This window comes from Coenobita brevimanus, chromosome 79, assembly GCF_032717465.1.
Source record: "Coenobita brevimanus isolate Jiangsu-jjx chromosome 79, ASM3271746v2, whole genome shotgun sequence".
NCBI lineage: Eukaryota > Metazoa > Arthropoda > Malacostraca > Decapoda > Coenobitidae > Coenobita > Coenobita brevimanus.
Window position 1 is genome coordinate 31,986,630 of NC_137032.1, and position 22,651 is coordinate 32,009,280.

At 40.6% G+C, this 22,651-nt stretch overlaps 1 protein-coding gene across 1 annotated transcript; it reads right to left on the bottom strand.

Annotated features, from left to right (window-relative positions):
* Positions 1-114: 114 nt before the first annotated feature.
* On the bottom strand, positions 115-9,723 carry LOC145408964 (uncharacterized). The gene is made up of 5 exons (XM_080279541.1): positions 9,694-9,723; positions 6,497-6,764; positions 3,236-3,434; positions 2,167-2,261; positions 115-952 (listed from the first exon to the last, which is right to left on the bottom strand). Exons 3-5 carry the CDS (start codon positions 3,338-3,340, stop codon positions 325-327), a joined length of 828 nt encoding a protein of 275 aa, XP_080135667.1. The 5' UTR covers positions 3,341-3,434; positions 6,497-6,764; positions 9,694-9,723; the 3' UTR covers positions 115-324.
* Positions 9,724-22,651: the final 12,928 nt, after the last annotated feature.

Sequence of the window (22,651 nt, forward strand, 5' to 3'; positions counted from 1 at the left end):
GAGAAACCAGTTACTAAACTGAATAGTAACCATATAACCAAATGATGCCTGGTGATCTTGGTTAAGGTGCTCCACCTGGATGGGGTTCACATCTGAGAGAAAGTAGGGGTTTCCTACTCATAATGTCCCTCCAAGGTAAATAAGGCAAGTTACCCTTGCTTTAAATTTTGCAGCTGAATATCCTAACCCCAAGTCCCTATGCTCCAGATGGAGCAAAAAAGGACTGGATGGTAGATAGATAGATGGCATTTATTCTCACCTTTTCTTGCAGTTTTCCTCCTCCTGCATCTTTGATGGGCACCTTACATATTATTACAGTAGTTATTAAATTTCTTTAGTCTGAGCTTCTGAACCTGCCTTTTTCTTGTGCTTGTTGCCTCTCTTCCTTGACTGCTTCCTCAACTTTTTACTGCTGGGCATTATATCATTTTCATTCCCAGGTCCCATAGAGTTCTGTCTGCCATTCATTCTAACTTGTTCACCATTTTTTAGAGAATTATTAAGGGTGGATATAGACAGATTTGGCATCTTTGGCTTGTGAGTTTCGGCAGGCTGGCAGTGTCCAGGTGTATCGCTTGTCTGCTCTGAGGCACCATCCAAAGCACTTTCCCTCCATTCTGTGGTACTGTCTATATTTTCTAGAGTTTCTCCCATCTGTTTTGAAGCACTGACACTCTGCTTTGATGATGTATATTTCTGCTGTGATGCTATTTCTCTCTCTTGCAATACTGTGTCTGGTTGTGTTCCCATGTCTCTTTTCTGAACTGTAATGTCTTCCTGCAGGAATGTTGTATCTCTTTTCTGTACTGCTGTGTTTGTGCCTCTCTGCTCTGTACAAATGTTAACAGCTGCAGTAATATTTCCTTCCTGTGCATCACCTGCCTCCTCACGAACATGGGCAACAATACTGCCATCATCTCGCCTCTCCCTCATCACATATTCATACAGGTACCTAAAATACAATATCATACAGGATACTAATACAGGTACCTAAAGGAGAGCATATGACAATACAACTCATATTGCAGTATTTACAAAGAGCATGAACAGTTACCATTTTAGGTTGAAGAAGAAAGGCTACCATTAGAAATTAAGTGTGGCTACAAGCTTAGTAGCAGAAAAAGACAATACTAGGACTACACTCTTTCCTTAGTTGTTCTTCATGACTAGCACCACAATCTATTGCTTATCTAATGATGCAATTTGGCATTTAACATTGAGATATGGCAATTTTGGCCAAGTTGGAGTAAAATGGATATTGTCACACAACCACACCTGACAAGAACCATTCAGTCACAAATACATGGTGTCAATGTCCAGGCTGAAACTATTGCAATGTCATAAATATTTTTACACATCTCGGCTGCTTTTTCCCCCCAACAGCTTCCAGCAACTGTTGGGATGTTATCAGCTGGTTTTGGCACTTTGGCCTGTATTCTCACTGGGTAAGGAAGCTCCTTAGCACCTCATGCTTAGTGATTTATTTCTGGATACAGCTGGTTAATATTCTTTTGCACATTATCTATGCAGAATATGGTGATATTAAAATGATGTGCGTAACACAAAGAAAGGAAGTAAGGCGGAATAAACAAAGTAAGTTGCTTAGGAAATGGTGTTAGGGAACTTCCTTGGATATGGCTGTTTAATAACCTATTGCACATTACCTATGCCAAGAATTGCAATAACAAAATGAAGTACCAGGTATGTAACATGGAGAAAGAAAGTAAGGTTTCATTCATTCATTCATCATCTGTTCCAGAGTTGCCCCATGAGAAGAGTAGGAACCCAGGGCTAGGCAAGTTGGTCCTGACATTTAAGATGAGAGTGACCAGCCTCACTCATCCCTAAGTGGCATTACATAAGCAATTAACCACCACCCCTTGGATATAAACCTGCACTGGCTCAGTCCAAATGGAGCGCCTTAATTACCCACTAAACCACTAGGTGCCAAGAGGTTTCATAAACAAAATAAATTGCTCATGAAAAGGTGTTAGGGAACTTACTTAGCTGACAAGAACATAGGCCTTAGTTTAGCTTCCAGTCCACAGAAAACATCACCTGTACCATGACCAATTTCTATATTGCAGTTTCCTTAAGAGTGTCATAATCTGATTGAGAAATTGAGAGAAAATGAGTTTAGTGAACAGGATATCCTACTGTACTAACCTGGTGTTCTTTGGGTGAGGTGGTGTGCTGTGTGCATTGTTGAGGAGCCAATGTGGGGTGACAGCAACATCGCAGCACCGAGTTACAACCTCCTCCTGTGCGCATAAACACACTTAAAGCAACATAGAGCAAGATATTCTCTTGGTGATGGCAACATTGCAGCAGCAAGACACAACCTCCTACTGAGCACACCAAACACTCTCTTGGCAACATTGTACAAAATGATCTCTTGGTGACAGCAACATCGCAGCACTGAAAGACACCCTCCTCTTGTACACGCAAACTCTCTTTTAGTAATTTGGTATTAACTGTTCTTCCATCAAATACTGCACAGTTATACATCTAATTTCACCTTCAAACCCATAAGGGGTGGCCACAAACAAATCGCCTCCATGTTGCCCTGTCCCCCGTCATTTCACTGCCCTGCTCCCAGCTCACACCCCCCTCTCTCATATACCTCTCCATTCCATCCTTCCATCTCCTCCTTGGCCTCCCCCTCCATCTCCCCCCCCTCCACCTCACTCACATACACCCTCCTCATCCATCTCTCTAGTTTGGCTACTTATTCCTATTTACAATCCCAGTTGGAAGGATAAAGTTGTGATATTTTGGAACTCACCCTTGACTTACTTGTAGAATAAGTTAAAAACAGCCATTCCCATTTTTCCCCTTTGAGGTGTAGGGGCCTGAAGCTGGCTTACCAGTTACCACAGTCCAGTACATTTCCAGGCAGATGACCAGCTTGCTTCCCCTGATGGCATTACATGAGTGACAAGCTCTAGTCACCTCCTGGGGATCAATCTTATGCAAGGCTGTCACTCTAACTAGAGTATTATAACCACTACAGTCAGTCTGTTTTTCACTTGACAAAGATTCTAAATCCCCTCCTAGTGCAGATGATGGCCAGGTGTACTCAGGCTGTAGAATTTATCTGACTAGTAACCATGGAGGCTCAGTCCTATCATAACTATGGAACACTGAATTTCATGTAGTTGTGGGAGTGGCCAAATTTCCCCCAAAGAAAACAAATCAACTGTACCTGTAAAGGATTCTCCCCATAGTTACTCACCTCATCAGAACTATCAAAATATGCAGACTTCCTTTGTGCCTTGTTTGCCTTTCTCTTCCTCTTCCTCCTCTCATCCTCATAATTCTCCTCAGGCTCAAACTTCATGTTCCTCAGTAAACAAACAGAGCTCTGGTCTGCCCTTGTCTTCTGCCCTTCGGATTTTGGAATGTATTCCTTCTTGGTAGTCAGATTTACATTTCTGAAAGATAAACAAAAATGAAAATAGTTTGGCACTGTGGCTGTCGCTGTTGTCGGCTCATCTGAATGTGACCCTGGTGGACTACAGGCTGAAGCTGCCCTTCTTCTGCAGTCTACCACCTGAAAAAGTTCCTTAACAGCCTCTTCTTTCAACTACTGCATTTTTGGTCTAGGTAACAATGCCCCCTCATGTTTCACTGACTAAACATGCATTCATATACAAGGGGAGGCGGTGGCTGAATCGGTAGAGAGGCGGCTTGCAGTCCTGATGGACCCAGGTTCGAATCCTGGCTGGGGCAGGGGACAGTTTAAGGATTTGAATTTCATTAAAAGCAGACTTTCCTGATCTACCAGATGACCCGCCGACATGTCGTAAAAATACTCCCGCTAATACCAATACACCAGTCCTGTATGAGACAGCCCTAGCATGTATTCAATATGGACGGTGGGTGTTAGCGCCAAAGTGGTGACATGTGGAGGTGTAGGAGGACTACTGGGCCTTGGGATAGGCTACTGCCCCCAAGATATAGGCCCTGAAGCCTTTGCCCAGAGTCGGACACATAAAAAAAAAAAAAAAAAAAAAAAAAAAAAAATTGCTGTTAGATTACAAACTGCTTACCATATCGTTCCTATGTCCTTGACTGAATTTCTGTCTGATATACATAGCAGTGCATTATCAACTGGCTATATATACGTTCCCTGACTGATATCTTGCAAGTCTGTTTTGTCTCTTTCAGGGCATCTTGATACCCATCTCCACCTACCTACCTACATGGCCATTTTGGTCACCTGTGACCACTACCACATCCTTGTTTATTCTGAACACTCCTCCAGTTAGGCTGTCACAAACTGTTCTTTTTTCCCTGTCATCCTTACCACACTGGTGCACAGACCAAACTTTTTCTTTTTCTCCAACTACAAGGGTGAGAGACATTATTTTCATAAAGCTGGAAGTGCAAAACCAGGGATTTGGCACCCCTTTTTAATGTGACAGCATTCAAACTGGCTCTATCAGATAATATGTGAAGCTGCAGAACATTTTTTTTGGCCTATCTGATGAAGCCAGGATTTTGAAGGCTTGAATGTCAAGTGAATGGAAGCGTGGCCCATTGAATTGGGCAAACTTTGGCTGTCTGGACGTTGCTACTCCTCATCCTGCCCTAGGGTGGGAAAGGAGGTCCGGATGATGATGATGAGTACTATGCCCTCTCCAACCTATTTCCCACCTGTCTAGGCTGCCTTTTCTCCAACTCACACCCCCTCTCTTACAGACCTCTTCCCCTTATCCCTTCATCTCACCCTCAGTCTCCCATTCCATTCTTATTCTTCATCTATTATTCTTCATTCTCCCTGCTTGGCCTCTTGAGACAATAAATGTCACCTGAGCTAAATGGTTAAATGAGAAGATGCAACCCAGTGAACACTAACCTGTCCAATATGGTTGAGAGCTGCTTGGCCAAGTAAGGTGAGAGTGTGGAGGTAGAGTGGCTAAGGACAATGCTGGTTCTGCCACCAACCACACCACCACCACCACCAGCATCACCACGTATGGGTCTGATCAATGCACACCCTGCACACATCCAAAACAACTGCTGAGTCCTTGTGATAAGCTACCCATCCCAGTATTCCATTCTGATATTAAGTCACAATGCATTACAGTAAAACTAGGGTTGGGCCGATAAACAATTTTGCTACTGATTAATTGGTAGTCAATATTTGACCGATACAGATTAATCGGCCAATTATTAAGATATTTTAAATGTGATTAATCTTCATGAAATTATTGGTAGCACAAAGTTAAAGACATCACCCTATGTTATGTTTGATTTTGCTTACTGCCCAACCGTTATCTGTACAGAAAGCAAATAGTTTTAGTCATTTGCCACTCTTCTACAGGCTAGTTTTGTGTTGTTGCAACATCTCATTCTGTGCATTGTGGTTGTAATTTGTTAGAATTTGCCATTTTTCTTGTTCTTGTGGTGATCCTAGATGCTACTAGAAATGGTAGTGTACAAAAAATGTATCACTCTCTCAAACCCTCTACTAACTTCTTTGTCTGCGATCTTAATACAGTGTGTGTTTGCTTTAAATACCACTCTTGATTTTTATTTCCAATAAAAAACACATACCAGTATGTTTTGATTGTAATTTTCTAATTGCACAAAAATATAAGAGTCTGCCTGAACATCCACGAGAAAACATGACACACCAACAACATACTGTATATCACACACCAAGTCACCAACATCTACTATTTCCCTACAACACATGCATCTGTAAAAGTTCTGAAACGAAGAGTTTTCGTTCATTCCTTTTCGTTAATCTTTATGAAGAACTATAACAAGATGAAAAACTCAGTTCTTCTATTTTCATTATCTGTTTATCTGTTCCGTAATATGGGAAATGGTAAAAATAACCAGAAGGAGCACATAAAACTAATACTGCATAGATAATGTATGGTAACTAATATAGTTTTGTATGGGAACTTGCTTGAAATAAATGCTTTGGAGAAGGTATCAGAGTTTTGGTAACATCACCATACAGTACTCATGTACCGACAGTACTACATTAAGCAGATTAGTATAAAAGAAAGAAATAAGCTTGTTCAACCAATTGGCCTCATTTATTTGGTCAAATGGCCGATTACCGATTAATCGGAGGCCGACTGCCGATTACCTGCCGATTAATCGGCCCAACCATAAGTAAAACTACTCTTAACAATTACACTGCTAATTGTCATGATGAGTTGCCAATATACAGTACCAGCTGGTGCTGGAGAGGGATGATTGCTTATAGTGGCACCAAAATAACTGGGTGGCTATGCTGCCTGGTTATATAAATGTTTCACAACATGAAAGCACCGTACTAGCTGAAGTTGCCTTTCTCCTGAAGTACAACAGTCTTGTTTCAGGGGATACTGAGGGAGCTGAGGGACATTTGTACAGCCAGACAGTGAAGCCACACAGTTATATTGGTGCCATAGCATAAAAGCATCCCTCTCAGCACCAAAGCCCCCATCAAGCACCACACCACACTGCACCAGATATAAATTCAGTACGGTACCTTTTTTAGTCTGCAGAGTTGCCATAGACTTCTTGACCTTCTGTAGCAACAAAAATGATTCGCTCATCTCTGTGTCAGCATCATCCAAGTTTGTGCTGGCAATTTTTTGTGTGTTTCCCTCTTTATCAATGTCTTTATTATCTTCCTCTTCATTTTCTCCTCTCTTCTCATACTTGGCTGCCAGCGTTGGGTCGCACGCCTCTCGGAATTTTGTGTCATCTTCACTGTCAGAGCTGCTAGAGTCTGGCATGTGGGCACCTCTAAACCTCTGAAAATATTACTGATGTTGAGATAGTTTGACTGTCACGAGAATGAGACTGACTAAGAGTATAATTGTATGAGATGGAAGGTAAAAGTGGAACAGGGGAGGCTGAAGATAAGATAGAAGGATAGGATGGAGAGATATAAGGACCATATAGAGAATGTCTGTGCTTTTTAAATTTTCCTCTTCACATTCTCCTCTCCTCTCATACGCAGCTGTTAGCACTGGGTAGCAAGCCTCTCAGAAGTTCACATCATCTTCGCTGTCCGAGCTACTGAAGTCCAACATGTGGATACCCTAAAACTCTGAAAGTATAACGGGACATATCATTTAAACTACCGGTACCTGTATTTACTACACTTGGTGGTATCCACATAACCAAATAATGCATGGTGGTTTACTGGGTTAATGTGGTCCAATCCAACTGAGCTTGTAAGGGTTATCCGAGAAGTGGTTTGAGTTTATTGCTCACATAAGTGCTCTAACCTGACTTTGGGTTCATATCTGAGGGTTAGTTGGAATTTATGTCTCATACAATGCCACTCAGGGATAAGAAAAAATGGTCACCCTTGCCATAAATGATGGACCTTGCCTAGTCCTGGATCCCCTTGCTCCTGATGGGACAAAAACAGTTTGGATAATGGATGGATGGATTGTTGAAACCGACATAATGTTATGCTGTGTGTACTCATGGTTTCAAAAATTCAGGTGTAAACTTAAGATTAAAAACACCTCTTAGTAAAATATTTGGACAATTGTGCAGTGATTCAGGCTGTTTTCTTACAAACTCACGTTCTTAACCTGTTCACTACAATGACATATTATACTGTTTACCGTCATTATCTCCAGATGATTTTTCTTCAGACGTCTCATATTGAAAGGGTTAAATAAAGTTATATTTAACCCCCTCACTTCTGAAGTGAAGTGCTTGAAAGGGTACAGCAGGGAAGAAAGGTTGCTGGTTCTTTGAAAGCAGTGATAAGAAACAGGGAAGTGAGCATGGAAGTGAAAAAGTTACTACATGACAGTATTGTGATACCAACTCTAACATATGGAAGTGAAGCTTGGATGTTGTTGGAAGGACACAAGTCAAGAGTGAGAGCAGTGGAAATTAGTTATTTAAGAGGAGCATGTGGAGTCACATGGAGAGACAGGCTGACGAATGAGGATATAAAGGAGCGTTGTGGTGTGGATGTGGATGTGATAGGAAGCGTTATGAGGAACACACTGAGGTGATTTGGCCATGTGGAGAGGATGGAGGGTGAGAGACTGACGAAGAGAGTGTATGTGAGTGAGGTGGAGGGGGGAAGAAGGAGGGGGAGGGCGAGGATGAGATGGAGGGATGGGGTGGAGAGGTATATGAGCAAGGGGGGTGTGAGTTGGGAGCAGGGCAGTGAAATGGCGGGGGACAGGGTGACGTGGAGGCGATTTGTTTGTGGCCACCCCAAACGGGATTGAGGTGTCTGGCAATAGATAGATAGATAGACTTCAGATTATCACTCCGGAGGTTAATAAAATCGTCTGAAAGTAGCAAAGGCAAACGAAACATTACATTACGGGGGCGAAGGGGTTAAGGAAAAAACATTGGTACTAGGTACACTGCATGTAATTAACATTTGATTTTAGACAGAAAAAACTGAAGAGTCTATCTATCTCTATGGCAAGATGTCAAAATCCCATAAAGGATGGCCATTTGAGTTAGTTATTTTATGGGGAGGATCACTAATCCTCTGCCAACCCACCTGTTGACACGCAGTGAATATGTATAAGTTGGTGATAAGTTTACTACCCAGTGTTGTAAATGGTTTTCTGGCTTACAGGAAACCATTAGGCTTGTCATTCAATGTAAAGCCACCTGAAAAGGAAAGAGGAGTATGGTAATGTCACAGGAAAGATGGGAGAAACAGGAAGAGAAAAGGGAAGACACAGGAAAAGAATAATAGAGGTGAAGGGCGAAGTAGGCAGCAATAAATCAAATGAGTGGATGATGGTTGCCACCACATACGGTACCACACTGAAGAGAATAAACAAAATAAACCCACTTTGCTATGCTTGAGAAATCTGCCTGAACTTCTCCGACAGCATGCTTACTAAAGATCCTGCCAACTGGACACATCAGGGCACCAAACAAACTCAAATGTACAAAGTTTAAAAACATATACCTAGTGGTGGAAACCTGACTGAAGGAGTGTTGACACCTAAATTACTATAACCTGCCTCACAGCATGCAAACTAAAATGTGCCTTAGGTAAAAACTGCACCAAAACAGTATCATGCATTAAGACTTACTGTAGGTGATCATGACACATTCAGTAACCACTACATGACCATGCAATAAATAAACAATAGCTAATACTAAAATGGGTGAATCCCCCGAACTAGGAACAATGGACCATATAGCTCTGCACGGCAAAAAGAAAGCATTGGAGAGACCACTACTAATATATCTCTCACCAGAAATACACTACCCTGGTGTGAGTTCAAACTGCCAGCCCTACAGTCAGGAAGCATGAGCGCTACTGCTGAGCTACTCTGTTGGCCTCATGACCATGCAATGGTGAAGGTAGGTGTGATTATAAAGCAAACCTTCAGTACAGCAGACAGGAAACTCCATGAGATTATGTTAGTAAAACAATGCTCGGCGATAAAATTAACTTCCTGTTCCATAAAATCAAAGTTATATACACTGCACGGAACAATAACGAACAGTACCCTCCCACTTACGAACATTAAAAGAAAAAAAAAATGCACTAACCTATAAAGACTATCAGACACTGTCAACACTTCATCCAAGAAAACACCTTTTCAGAGTGGAATGATCATGTACCGGTAATGCTTGTAGAGTCCTGTGGTGCTCAAGTTTTGAAGAAAAGAAAGATTTAAGTGTCCAGACTAATAGAGTGTCAACATTTTAGTAGGAAAAGTGAATCCTTACTGACACAAACCGTAGTTTAACGGATGAAGACGAGAAAATAGGTAGATACTTCCTCACGTTTATAACAGCTGAGTTTGGTGTCTTCCACTCTTAACACAAGATTGTTAACTTTCACTCTTAACAGTCTTAGACTAATTTTGTAATTGTTTGCAAGTTTAATCACCACATCTACCGTAGGAACTGAAATTGTTGAGAATGACAGTAGTCACTAACGATTACAGCATTATATCACTTGTCTTGCTACATCCTAGCGCCGTGTTACGAATTTGTTTTTCGATATAATTACACTGGTATTTAATCTAATGATATCACAACTTGTAAAATGTTTTAAATGGTTTATTGACGTAACCAACCAGTCTAATGGTGAATAACCTCTTTATGTCTAGCTTCATTTTTGCACTTTTTGATTTTAAGTTTAGCAGCATTTTATTAAATTGTTTGAATAGTAATATAACACCTCAAGCTATTCTAGTTATTTTAGCAATGATCCAAAGCTGTTTGCATTTTACCAGCAATATTGAGAAATTCAGCCTCTAGCGAATTTAATATTCAGTTTATCAACATCGGCAACTTGGCAACGCTGAATCGCTGATTGAACAACCAAAACATTTACATGGACGCCAGCTGATAAACACCTGTCATAATACTTCCACACACCTCGATTTACTAAGGTCAATATCACGTCAGGGAAAACATTTGATTATCGTGAGAATCGTCTTTAGCTCAAAATCCATTGAAGAACTTTGGGTGAGTATAAAAGAATGTGATGTATCAGAGTATGACTTAAGTTAGTTGAGTGAGTTGCTTGCTCGTCTGTGATTTCGGCTTCTGTCTTTTACACACTTCCAAACTCATTCATCAGGCCTAGAAGTTCCCCTTTGTCTTCACTCAACAATGCAGTGTCATCTGCAGACAACAGTACAGGGACTTTCCAAACGTTGCCCTCTCTCATTAAAGCCACTCCAACATCCACTGCCCTACCTTGTATCTCTTATAACCCCATCCATATACAGACTGAACAGCCATAGAGACTTGACACATCCCTGTTTCAATCCAACCTTCAGATAGAAAAATTCACTTAATTCACTGTCCACACATACTGCAGCCTTAGCACCCTAACACATACTCTTCATGGCATTCAACAACTTCCCATCTACTCCATATATTCATAATATTTTCCATATTCCTTGTCTATCCACTCTGTCATATGCATTCTCCAAATCCATGAAGACCACATACAACTTCTTTCCCTTGTCTAGAAACTTTTCCACTAAAGACATGAGAATGAATATCTGATCTATGTAGCCTCTTCCTTTCCTAAAACCTCCCTGTTCTTTTCTAGGTAATTCCTCTGTTATTTCCCTAAATCTGTCAATAAGTATTCTACCATACACTTTTCCTGTTAGCACACTAATAAGACAAAAGCCCCTATGATTGTCAAACACTTCTTTTTCCCCTTTTCCTTTGTACAGGGGAATAGTTACTGTATTTTTAAAAATTATTTGAAACAAATTTGGATGAATTTAGAACTTATGTTGGGTGTTCTTTTTTTTCCCCCAACCAATGATTTCATTTCAGGTTCACAACTGGCAACAGACTGCAGGTAGTGAGAGGTAAAAGGATGCCACTACAGCTATTTTATTTCAACTGTTACCATAGGTATTTCTAAGTGATGATGATGATAGTAATTATTTAATTTCAGGTTCACAGCTGGCTTCAGACTGCAAGTATTGTGACAGCAGCAAGACCCCCACTACAGCTGTTGTCCCTGCCTCCTCTGTGTGTATCTTGAAGCACCACATTACCACCACTACTGCACGTCACTGAGAGTAGCAGCAACACCAAAGTGAAGGTTTTGTGAAAATGATATGTATTTGTAGAAAATTTAGATCTACTGAACCATTGAACTGTAAGAATGTTCTAGTAGTTATTATAAGATTGGAACCTGTGGCTAGTAGATGTTGAACCATAGGAATAGACTGGTACTGTATCATAATTATTTTCTATCTATCTATCTATCTATTGCCAGATGCCACAATCCCGTAAGGGGTGGCCATTTGACTTTGAGTTATTTCTTTTATGGGGAGGGGCACTAATCCTCCACCAACCCACTTGTTGACACGTAGGGAACACGTATGGTTTGGTTATATGGTTACCACCCAGCGTAGTAAATGGTTTCTTGGCTTACAGGAACCCATTTGGCTTGTCACTCAATGTAAAGCCACCTGTAAAAGAAAGAAAAGCAATATGAAGTGACAGGAAAGATTGGAGAAATAGGAAGAGAGGAGGGCAGACACATCATTTGTAGAATTATTTGGTAGACATGTAAAATTATAGCCATACTGCAACCTAAATTATTCATACAGTACAGTATTATGGTATGTGTGTGTATTTGGTCAGTGGATATGTTCATTTTTGGATATATACAGGTACAGTACTATACTATGGTTTAACTTGGCCTAAATTGCCATCTCTCCATCTTGAATACTGAGCTATAACAGAAAATTAACACTAGAATATGGTGCTAGTCACAAAGAAGTGCTATTGAAAAGATGAAGAGCCATAGCACTACCTTTTTCTGCCACGTGGCATCATAAAATAAGCTGCAAAAGGACTACAGTATGGCAAAGTGAACACATGACAAGATGTAGAGCCATGTGCACAAGCCATAGCATTGTCTCTTTCTGCTACTGAAATGTGAGAAATATGCACAAGCCATAGCACTGTCTCTTTCTGCCACTGAACTATGAGAAATAACTCACAAAGGACAGTAGTCTGGGCCAAGTAAAAGTGAAAGAATTAAGGTATGGTAAAGTGAATCAGATGAAGCACAGAAGTTATAAAATCAGAAGTGTTATGATGGATGAAAAATACAGCATTGAAAATACAGAATGCATAGAAGGAGAGAATGAACAGTGCAGAGAGGAGGAGAGGGTACATGAGGACAGGAGTGCACAGTGCAGAGGCATGAAGAGTGAACAGTGTAAAGAGGGGGATAGTGCAAAGTTAGACGAGGACAGGAGTGCACAGTGCGAAGATGAGGTAAGCGAACAGTGTAGGAAGAGGAGGAAGAAGCACCGGCATAAATCACAGGCCGTAACACCGAGTATTTCAGATACAGTAAAGAACCAGAAGTTTGAGTGCCCCGAGTGTGGCAAGACATTCTCGTGCCAGTCAAATGTCACACGACACTTAAAATCGCACACCAACGTTAAGGAATTTCAGTGTCCCGATTGCGGTAAATTTTTTGCCATGCAGCGGCACCTCGTCCAGCACTCAGTAATTCATTCACTGAAGAAGTTTGAGTGCCTGGAGTGCGGGAGGTTGTTTGCACGTAAGAGTGACTTCACCCTGCACTCCAAGACGCACACAAATGTCAAGGATTATGAGTGTTCTGTGTGTGGCAAGCGGTTCCCCTGTAGTGCCCTCTTAAACAGACACACCTACAATCACAGGGTTGAAAGGAAGTTCAAGTGTGAGGAATGTGGGAAGTCTTTTAAAAGCCGGAGCGATTTGGGCAAGCATTATCGGATCCACACTGGAGTGAAAGACTATGAATGTGCAGAATGTGGCAAGCTATTCATTTCTGTGAGCAACCTCAACAGACACACACTGACCCACTCTGAGGTGAGGAAGTTTAAGTGCGATGAGTGTGGGAAGATGTTCAAGTCCAAGTACGAGGTTTTGTTACACAGCGTTGTTCATACGGGGTTAAAGGAACACCAGTGCAGGCAGTGTGGTCGATTATTTGCGCGTAGTTCCCAGCTAAGTCGACACACGCTCACACACTCTGAGGTGAGGAACTTTAAATGTAAGACATGCGGGAGGTCATTCAGAACTAACAATGAACTCGATAGACACTTTGTCATGCACACTGGTATCAAAAGTTATGAGTGCATCGTGTGTGGCAAACGTTTTCCCCGCAGCAACAGCCGGAACAGACACTTAAAGAGCCACTCTGAGGTCAAAACATTTGACTGTGAGGAGTGTGGTAACTGTTTCCTGCACAAGACTGGTTTAGTAAGACACATGAAAGAACGGCACAGTGACATACCTGCACATGTCAAAATGGAAGTTAGCGATGTTGAAGTCACAGATTTGGACGATGTCAGTGATTTACAAAATCTCGGCGAAATAACCATGCAAATTAAAAATGATCTTGGTAATTTAGTTTCACATGAGCTAGCTAAGGCCAACAATTTAACAAAAGATAACACAAACAATATCAATGACTTAACAATGCATGACACAAACAACATTGACAGTTTAACAGGACAGGTCAAAACGGAGATCAGTGAATTAGCTGTGCATGTGAAGGCAGAGGTAAACAATTTTCCCCCTGGTTGCACAGAACTAACCACTTCTCTGCCTCTCAAACATTCAAGCAAGAGCAGCTCAACATCAGTGCTAAGAGGTGTGAGGGTCAGAGGTATTCGGAGTACCAAAATTTAGCCCCTTTATAGTATTATGAGAATGTCTGCCATTAGTAAAGTTGACTGTTGGTAGGAAGAATATAAACAGGTGACATAAAAATAGTACAGTATACAGTACGGATGTTGTAAATAACAAAAAAATCAACAGACAAAAAGTACAGTACAGTTGTATGTGGGTGTTCACACCCTGGTAGGAGTGAATGGAGATTTGAGTGATGAGTTTTCCATGAATGTTGGTGTGCATTAGGGGTCAGTTTTGAGTCCCTTGTTGTTTATCATGGTACTTGAAGCTCTCTCACTTGACTTCAGTAATGGACTCCTGTGGGAGATGTTGTATGCTGATGATTTGGTGTTGATTGCAGAGAATGAAAGGGAGGTGGAGGAAAGATTTAGGAAATGGAGAGATGGTATGGGGCACAAGGGCATAAGAGTAAATGCAGACAAAACAAAAGTGATTGTATCTAGAGTTAGTGATGGTACTGTCAAAGAAGAGGGAGAGTGGCCATGTACAGTATGCCACAAGGGCATGGGAAGTAGTTCCATCTTTTGCAGTGTTTGTGACGAGTGGGTGCTTAAGAGATGTAGTGGTATTAGAGGTGGACTACGAGATAATGCCAATTTTATGTGTTGTGTGTAGGGGAGAGCAACTGGAGATTGCCAGGTGTGAAAGAATTGAACTTGCTGGTGAGTCTCTTTAGTGTGTGGAAGAGTTTTGCTTTTGGATGTTATGTGCTGGAGGTGGGGCTGGAGCTAGCTCTGTGGCTAGGGTGAGGAGTGGTTGGAAGGAGTTAAGGGAGCTGTTGCCTCACCTGACATTGAGAGAGCTCTTCATACATGCTAAGGGATCTTTGTATGCAGCCTGTGTTAGAAGTGTAATGCTGTATGGTAGTGAGACCTGGGCAATAAAGGAAGAGGATAATCGCAGGCTCAAATGCACAGAAATGACAATGATTAGGTGGATGTGCAGTGTGTCCCTGAGTGTGAGGCCTGGAGGGACTAGGTTTACGATGGAAGAGTTGAGAGGTAGTATGGGACTGGAGTGTATTGGTGTTGTGATGAGGAGAGGTAGATTAGGGTGGTTTGGGCATGTGGAGAGGATAGGGGATGATAATTGGGTGCAGAAAGTGAGAAACGTTGATATTAGGGATGGAATTGTGAGGGGAAAACCAAAAAATTATGATTTTCAGGGTTAAGGGACTGAACAGGGAGGCTGCCAGAGATCAAGCAACATGGAGAGCCGCCATTAGGTGACCAAGGCCAATGCATGGAAGCATGTTGGACTTCAAAAACAACACGAAACGAAATGATCATGTTTTACAGTAACTGGCGATACAAAAGTAATACAGTACTATATATGGTAAAAAATGCTAGAGTACAGTGCAGTATTTAAAATTTTGCAACTTATGTTGTCAATTTGTCCTACTTTTATGTAATCATGATGGGAATTTTTTGATAATACAATAGATATTTTGCAGTAACTCGACATAAAATAGTTAATAATCATCCTAATAACAACAAAGGGTACAGTGCAGTATTTCAAAACTTTGGCTTATGTTGTGGTATCAGTATGTAATTATGGTGAGAATTACTGTTAATACCAAGTTTTACAATAGTAGATGACATGAAAATAATGCAGTATATGGTTTTCACAAAAAGCAATTGAGTACAGTGCAGTATTACAAAACATTATGACTTATGTTGTCATACTAGTGTGTAATCATGGCAAGAGTAGTGATGAGTTTTGTTCAACATCTGATTTAATATTGTTACCATTATCCAAGTTTGTTCATGGCAACGGAAGGGTTATACAGTAAGACCTGGCATAAGTATCGGTACAGTGGGATCTGGTTCATTGTCCCTCGGTGACCTGGTGAAATACTGGAAGGTTCTGAAAACTGTATGGGAATGCCATTGTAAGATAAGATGGTATATAATAGTACTGACCTGGCAAACACTTTTTTTTTTTCAAGTGATGACCCAGCTGTAGCTCCCATCTGGTATGTCTGTAACATACCCTCCCCCCCCTCTTTTTTTTTTTCATTCATCCATCCATCATCCAATCCTACATTGCCCCATGAGGAGCGTAGGAGCCTGGGGCTAGGCAAGTTGGTCCTGACATTTAAGATGAGAGTGACCAGCCTCACTCATCCCTGAGTGGCACTACGGTACGTGAGCAATACACCCCAACCATCCCTTGGATATAAACCTTCACTGGCTCAATCCAGTTGGAGTGCTGTAATTACCCACTAAACCACCAGGTGCCAATATTTGGTTGTATGGTTACCACCCAGCATAGTAAATGGTTTCCTGATATACAGGAAACCATTTGGCTGTCACTCAGCGTAGCGTCACCCACAGGCAGAAGGAAGAGGAAAGAATGAAGGAAAGATAGATAGATGAGGGAGTGTAAAGTCACCCATTGGCAGAAGGACGAGGAATGAATGAAGTAAAGAATGACAGAATAATCTTTGGCCTCATTACATGCATTACATGGCATACAGTATTATTTCTGTTTACCCATCAGCATATCCTTTCTTGCCCCATTAACATACAAGAGGATATTAATGTGTAATGTGTGAATGAATCTCCAATAAAGAGGGGTTTTGAACCTCAAAATCCACTTAGAGTATGACCTTAAAACCCACCGAATTTGAAGCCTAATTAACAGGAAAACCTATTATCTGTGTGAAATGACAACACTGACTTTTGCTAACAGTGTTTATTCATAAATCATTACAAAATAATTATACAGTGTAACAATACTGACTTCAAGGAGGCCACTGATAGAAACACAAATTTCCAAACAGCTTGAACAGTAGTTTGTTTTGTCATTTAGCCTTAAGTAACTTTTATATATATATATATTTATCTGTAGCCTGATGCCTCAGTCCCAGAAGGGGGGGGGGGACACAGGAACTGCCTCCATGTCTCCCCGTCCTCTGCTATCTGGCTGCCCTCTCCCCAGCTCATATTCACCCCATTCTTCCATCTCTTACTACTCCACCCCATCCTTCCAGCTCATCCTCTGTCTCCCCCTTCCCCTCTGAGCAAATTACTGTACATACCAGTACCAAAAATCTGCATTGTTACTACTGTTATCCCTGGCTTACCTTAAATTTTGTTTGCATTGTTATAAATTGTTTTAAAGTAACGCTGCCCTTTGCTTCACTAGGCATAATCAATCTTCAGTATCTGTTTTTTCTTCTATCGTTTTTCTTTTCTCCCTTTTTCTTTTCTTGTTTAGCTGCACTCAGCTTTGTTGACAATCTTGTTCAAATGTTACACTCTTAATATCCACTGATCAGTATCTGCAGTATCATTCATTATTATTATTATTAAAGTTATTACATTATTTTTCTCATTCAACTGGCCTTTGCAAATCAGTTTTGTTCTTACCTTCTCATATCACTTATCAACCCCTTGTATGATGGTATTTTTAAATTTACTCCACCTACCACCAGATGATTTTATTTCATGAGGAAGGCTATATCTGTCTATCAACAGCCAGACACCTTCCTCCCATATCTATCAGTATCACTCCATAGCAAGACACCTTAATGGGTTATACTGATTTATCTTAACAGCCAGATGTACAAGTAATTAATCCTGTTTGTATCTGTGTTGATCTATACCCAGTTGTCTTAATCCTGTAAGGGTTGGCCACAAATAAATCACCTCCATGTCACCTGTCCTCACCATCAGGGTGCCTCATCTTCAACTCACAACTGCTCTCTCATATACCTCTGAATCTCCACCCCTTCCATCACCTCATCCTGTCTGCCCTCTCTTCAACTCACAAATCCCACCCCCCTTATACGTCTCTGCCTCAACGCTCCATCTCATCCTCAGTCTCCCCTTCCTCCTCTCCCTGTCGACGACTTCACTCACATACACTTTCCAAGTCTGTCTTTCATACTCCTCATCCCTCCATTTCATCCTCAGTCTCCCCCTACTCCTCCCCCATCCACCTCAGTCACATACACTTTCTTAGCCAATCTCTCATTCTCCACTGTGTATCCAACCCCTCCAATCTAAAATGTCCTTAAACTGAACAAAATCACCTGGAGATAGCAAGAGTAAACTAAATGTAAATCACCATATTCACAGGGCTAACTACAGTAGGCTAATAAATTATGAACAAGCTTATTCTGTCACTGTTTAAGTCTAGGATAAGATATACAGAGTGGTACAGAAGGCATATTTACACAAAGCTTCATAAATACAAGGCTGAATGTTAACTTAAATCACTGTTGTTCAGCTGTGAAGTCAAAGAACATACAGATGTCCCAAGAAGCATGTGTGGAAGCTTCAGGTTATTTGGGAGTCAACTGTGATAATAAAATGCTATATCAAGAAGGGTTCAAATCTGTCATTACAGAGCTGCAGTTACTAATGACTCATATCGTTTATCGTATCATTTCATTTAAAAAGCCTTCAATTATGTAGCCAAAAATTCTCCCCCTCATAATGAACTGGTTTCCTGTCTCTTTAATAATCATCATCGTTACTGTCATCATTCAGACCTCTTTTTCCACCTATGGATGGGGCAAGTTCAGATGTAAAACAGCCCAGCTTTATGAAGTAATGTACGGGATTTAATTTCATTCAGAATACAATTGCCTTTTGATTCATGCAAAAACCAGCAGCCATATTGGCAACACCACAGTCAACGACAGGCATATGGCAACAGTGTGACTCTAACACTCAGCCTGTAACTGTTAAAGGAAGGCTGCAAATATAACAGTGTCAACAAATCTCTTACACAATTCATCTTTGTGTGAACAGTAATATGTAAGTAGATGCCACATGTATAAAAAGGGAGGAAGCCAATATCCCTAATGAACCCAGTCCACCTGCTATCGTCATGCATTTTAATTTTTTAATGAAATTTACACAGACACAATATATACACCACTAAGAAAACTGTACATAAGCATAATCTAACCAACTCCGAATAAGATAGGTTGGATGGGCACTTCCAAAGCCTTAATTTGTCAGCAAGTGAAACAGGCTGAATAGAATCCTCAAAGACATACATTACAGTACCAGTGGTGCTGGAGAAGGATGCCTTCATGTGGTGGTGTTGATATAACCAGGAGGCTTAACTGCCAGCTTAAATGTCTCATTTACTTCCCTGTCCCCCAAAATGAGGGTAGTGGACTGCTGGAGAACAACTTAAGTCTGCAGTCCACTAGGTTCACATTCCGACAAGCCTGAGATTGCAGCTACTACTACTACTACTGCCATTTGTCCATATGGTAATCAGTAACTCTAGCTCTACAGTGGCCAAGAACTATGCCCATGTTAATATACCACTTATTACTCAAAATTAGTCCAAGAATAACATGCTTAAATTTCTCACACACATTTCCCAAGTCATTCTGTGTAAATGTAAAAAGATATGACAGGTCCATCAGCATCACTGGCCCTTCTGTACGATTGCTGTTTCATCCTGGATATCTACCAGCAATTTATTCCCCTTAGCAAGCCACTGAAGCTGGTTTGTTTTCCTCTGACAAGATCTGTAACCCTTTTTCAGCTTAGCTGATTACCAGGTGTAGTCAGATTGGTGGCTAAATTTGAGTACTAACCAAGGAGACTCATACCTTCCTTACAACCACAGTTTACAACTTCAGCTATGAGAGTGGCTCAGTTCCTTCAGATGTAAACAGACTATATGGGTAGTTACAAATTTGCAGTACTCCTGTCATTACCACATCTTTGTTTCACTCTGCCAACAGGCTGTTATATCCAGGAAGGAGCTCATACTGAAGGGGTATTATTTATTATTATTATTATTCGTGGTCAGTGGGGGCACTCACCAGCCACTCACTCGATGTAGTGCTGCTCTCGGGTGCCTGTCTCTTCTTCTCTTCCTTCCTTCCTCTTCTGTCTTTCTTTCCTTCATTCTATCCTCTTTCTTCTGTCTTCGAGTGACTCTGTGCTGAGTGACAAGCCAAACGGTTTCCTGTACACCAGGAAACCATTTACTACGTGGTAACCAAATTATGGCACCTGGTGGTTTAGTGGGTAGTTAGGGCACTCCAGTCGGATTGAGCCGGTGCAGGTTTATATCCAAGGGGGGTTGGAGTGTATTGCTCACGTAATGCCTCTCAAGGATGAGTGAGGCTGGTCATTCTCATCTTAAACATCAGGACCAACTTGCCTAAACCCAGGCTGCTATGCTTATGGGGCAACACTGGATTAGATGATGATGATGATGATGATGATGATGATGATGACGATGAAGATGATTATGACGATGAATGAAAAAAAAAATTACAGTATTATTATTAAATCTTTGAGAGTACTTACATTACTATAGTTCAGCTTGTGCCCTATCAGCAATATATAAATGAAATATACAACCATATATATCTGTTTGGTTAACCTTTTTCAAACCAAGGATATCTAGTTTTATTCTTGCTGCACACAGACAAGTATTTTATATATTTTTCTGTATAGTGGAGACTTTTCAAACTACAACCTGCATGATACTGCCATGAGGTCATAAGCACAGTAACTGGCCTTGCACACCACTCCCAGGTGGGAATTCAATCACATTTAGACAAAGTTCAGGCTGAGACAATTACACACACGTATATATCTCATCTATAAAACTACAGTCTATTCCCTGGAGTGGGCTGAATTTATTACTGGGTGGCAGCTGGCCTAGGGGATGGGGAAACTCCAAATTCAAACCTGAGGCCATGGGCAGGCGTGGCAGCTGGGCGGACATATGGTCAAAAAAAAAAAAAAAAAAAAAAAAATTGCCCTGTACTTGGTGATACACTGGTGGTACTGGAGCTGCAAGGCAATAATTTATTACTATCTGTTGCTTTTAATGAAACTTAAACATCCATGGCCAAATCTGTTAAAACTGTGAAGTCCAGTATTGTAAATGTTTCTCTGGTCATCTCACAATAAGTCTACCTCACTATAAAAGGTCTCCTCAAAATTCAATAAAACTGCCTGGAGGCAGAGAGAATAAACTGCAAAATACATACCAAGGTTTAGGGGTTTTAAACGTCTCTCATATATAAACTTAAAAATTACCCAACAAATGAAATCTGAAACAACATACGGCTGAGCTGCTAAAACACACTTCCTTTCACTCGGTTGCTGGCCCCATCCTATTGAAATGGCAATATTTCAAAATATTACCAGCTCCTACCATACTTATATACAATGTGGCATACCCAAGGGACACCCCAATGGCAACCCCAAATTCTCCTTAGGGCCACCCCTTTTTTAATATCCCAGCTGTGCCCCTGGTTATATAAATGGCAATATTTCAAAGTACTGCCGGATATTATCATCATATTTAGTTGTTAATGAATACTGTGCTATACACATTAATCACTCACACGTACAACTTTCACACAAACTAAAATTAATATTCCTACAATGTAATCCACTGAACTGTGTTTTACCATTCGTTAGTCAGAGTCACATAGCATATCTGATATTATGCATATACATTTAAATAGCAATATAAAAATTATCAGAGCCTTCAAAATTCCTCTTACAACACCTACGCTTATTCTGACATGTATTTATATTTTCATACAATTACAAAACTCAACATAATATTTGTGAAAGCTCAGTAGACCCCACAGATTGCATCACCAGGTCATGAAAGTTCTTGTTCACCACGTCATTATATATCATAAGGATGCGAGGCGATCCTTATGTCCATATCAGTACTGTACCTCATTAACAAATGTAGCATTCCATACACAAGATTCCTTACAAATATACAGTATGCGTTATAATCTATCATCATACTGGAAAGGGTCATTTGCTAACCTCATCATAGGGAAGTGAACTGTTATTTATATTCATAACTTTACGTCATTAACAAAACACACGGCATTCCAAGCACAAAACTATTTATAAATACGGTATAGTGTGTCAGACTTTACAAAGTCACATTATTCAGATTTCTTTAATTTTTACTCATATTGCCAGATAATGCTACCTTTCTATAAATCTCATTCAGTCCTTGAGCATCTTTTTCTTTACATTCTGGCTACTTCCTCATTTTTTCATTTTACTATTGGGGAGACACATTTGAGCTGCAGAAGTTACTATTATGTGCATCATTTGGTAACTTTTAACATTTCCCACATTCCAGTTTGCTAAAAAAAAATATATGGTCCAAAGTAACCACATGTGTTAGGGACATGGTTGCAGTTTGTGGATAGTTGAGAATTAATCTAGCTGCATTGTTTCCTTATAACAGTTATCCCTTGAAAAATTACGGAGAAAATCCAGCCGAAAAGCACCAGCTGAAATAGTTTGCCAGGGTTTATTTTGGGCGTGCACTTGGCAAAGGAAAAAAACAATTTTCAGTAAGTAGCATATATATATCCAGTGGTTATGTTTAGTTACTTCCTTATAGAGTTAATGAGGGAGATGATGAATCAGCCATGGACAATAATGATGAAGTATTTCACCATTATAGTATTTTGAATACATTAGCTTGTATGCTCTAAACACCTTTACAGGGATGGCTGGAAAAC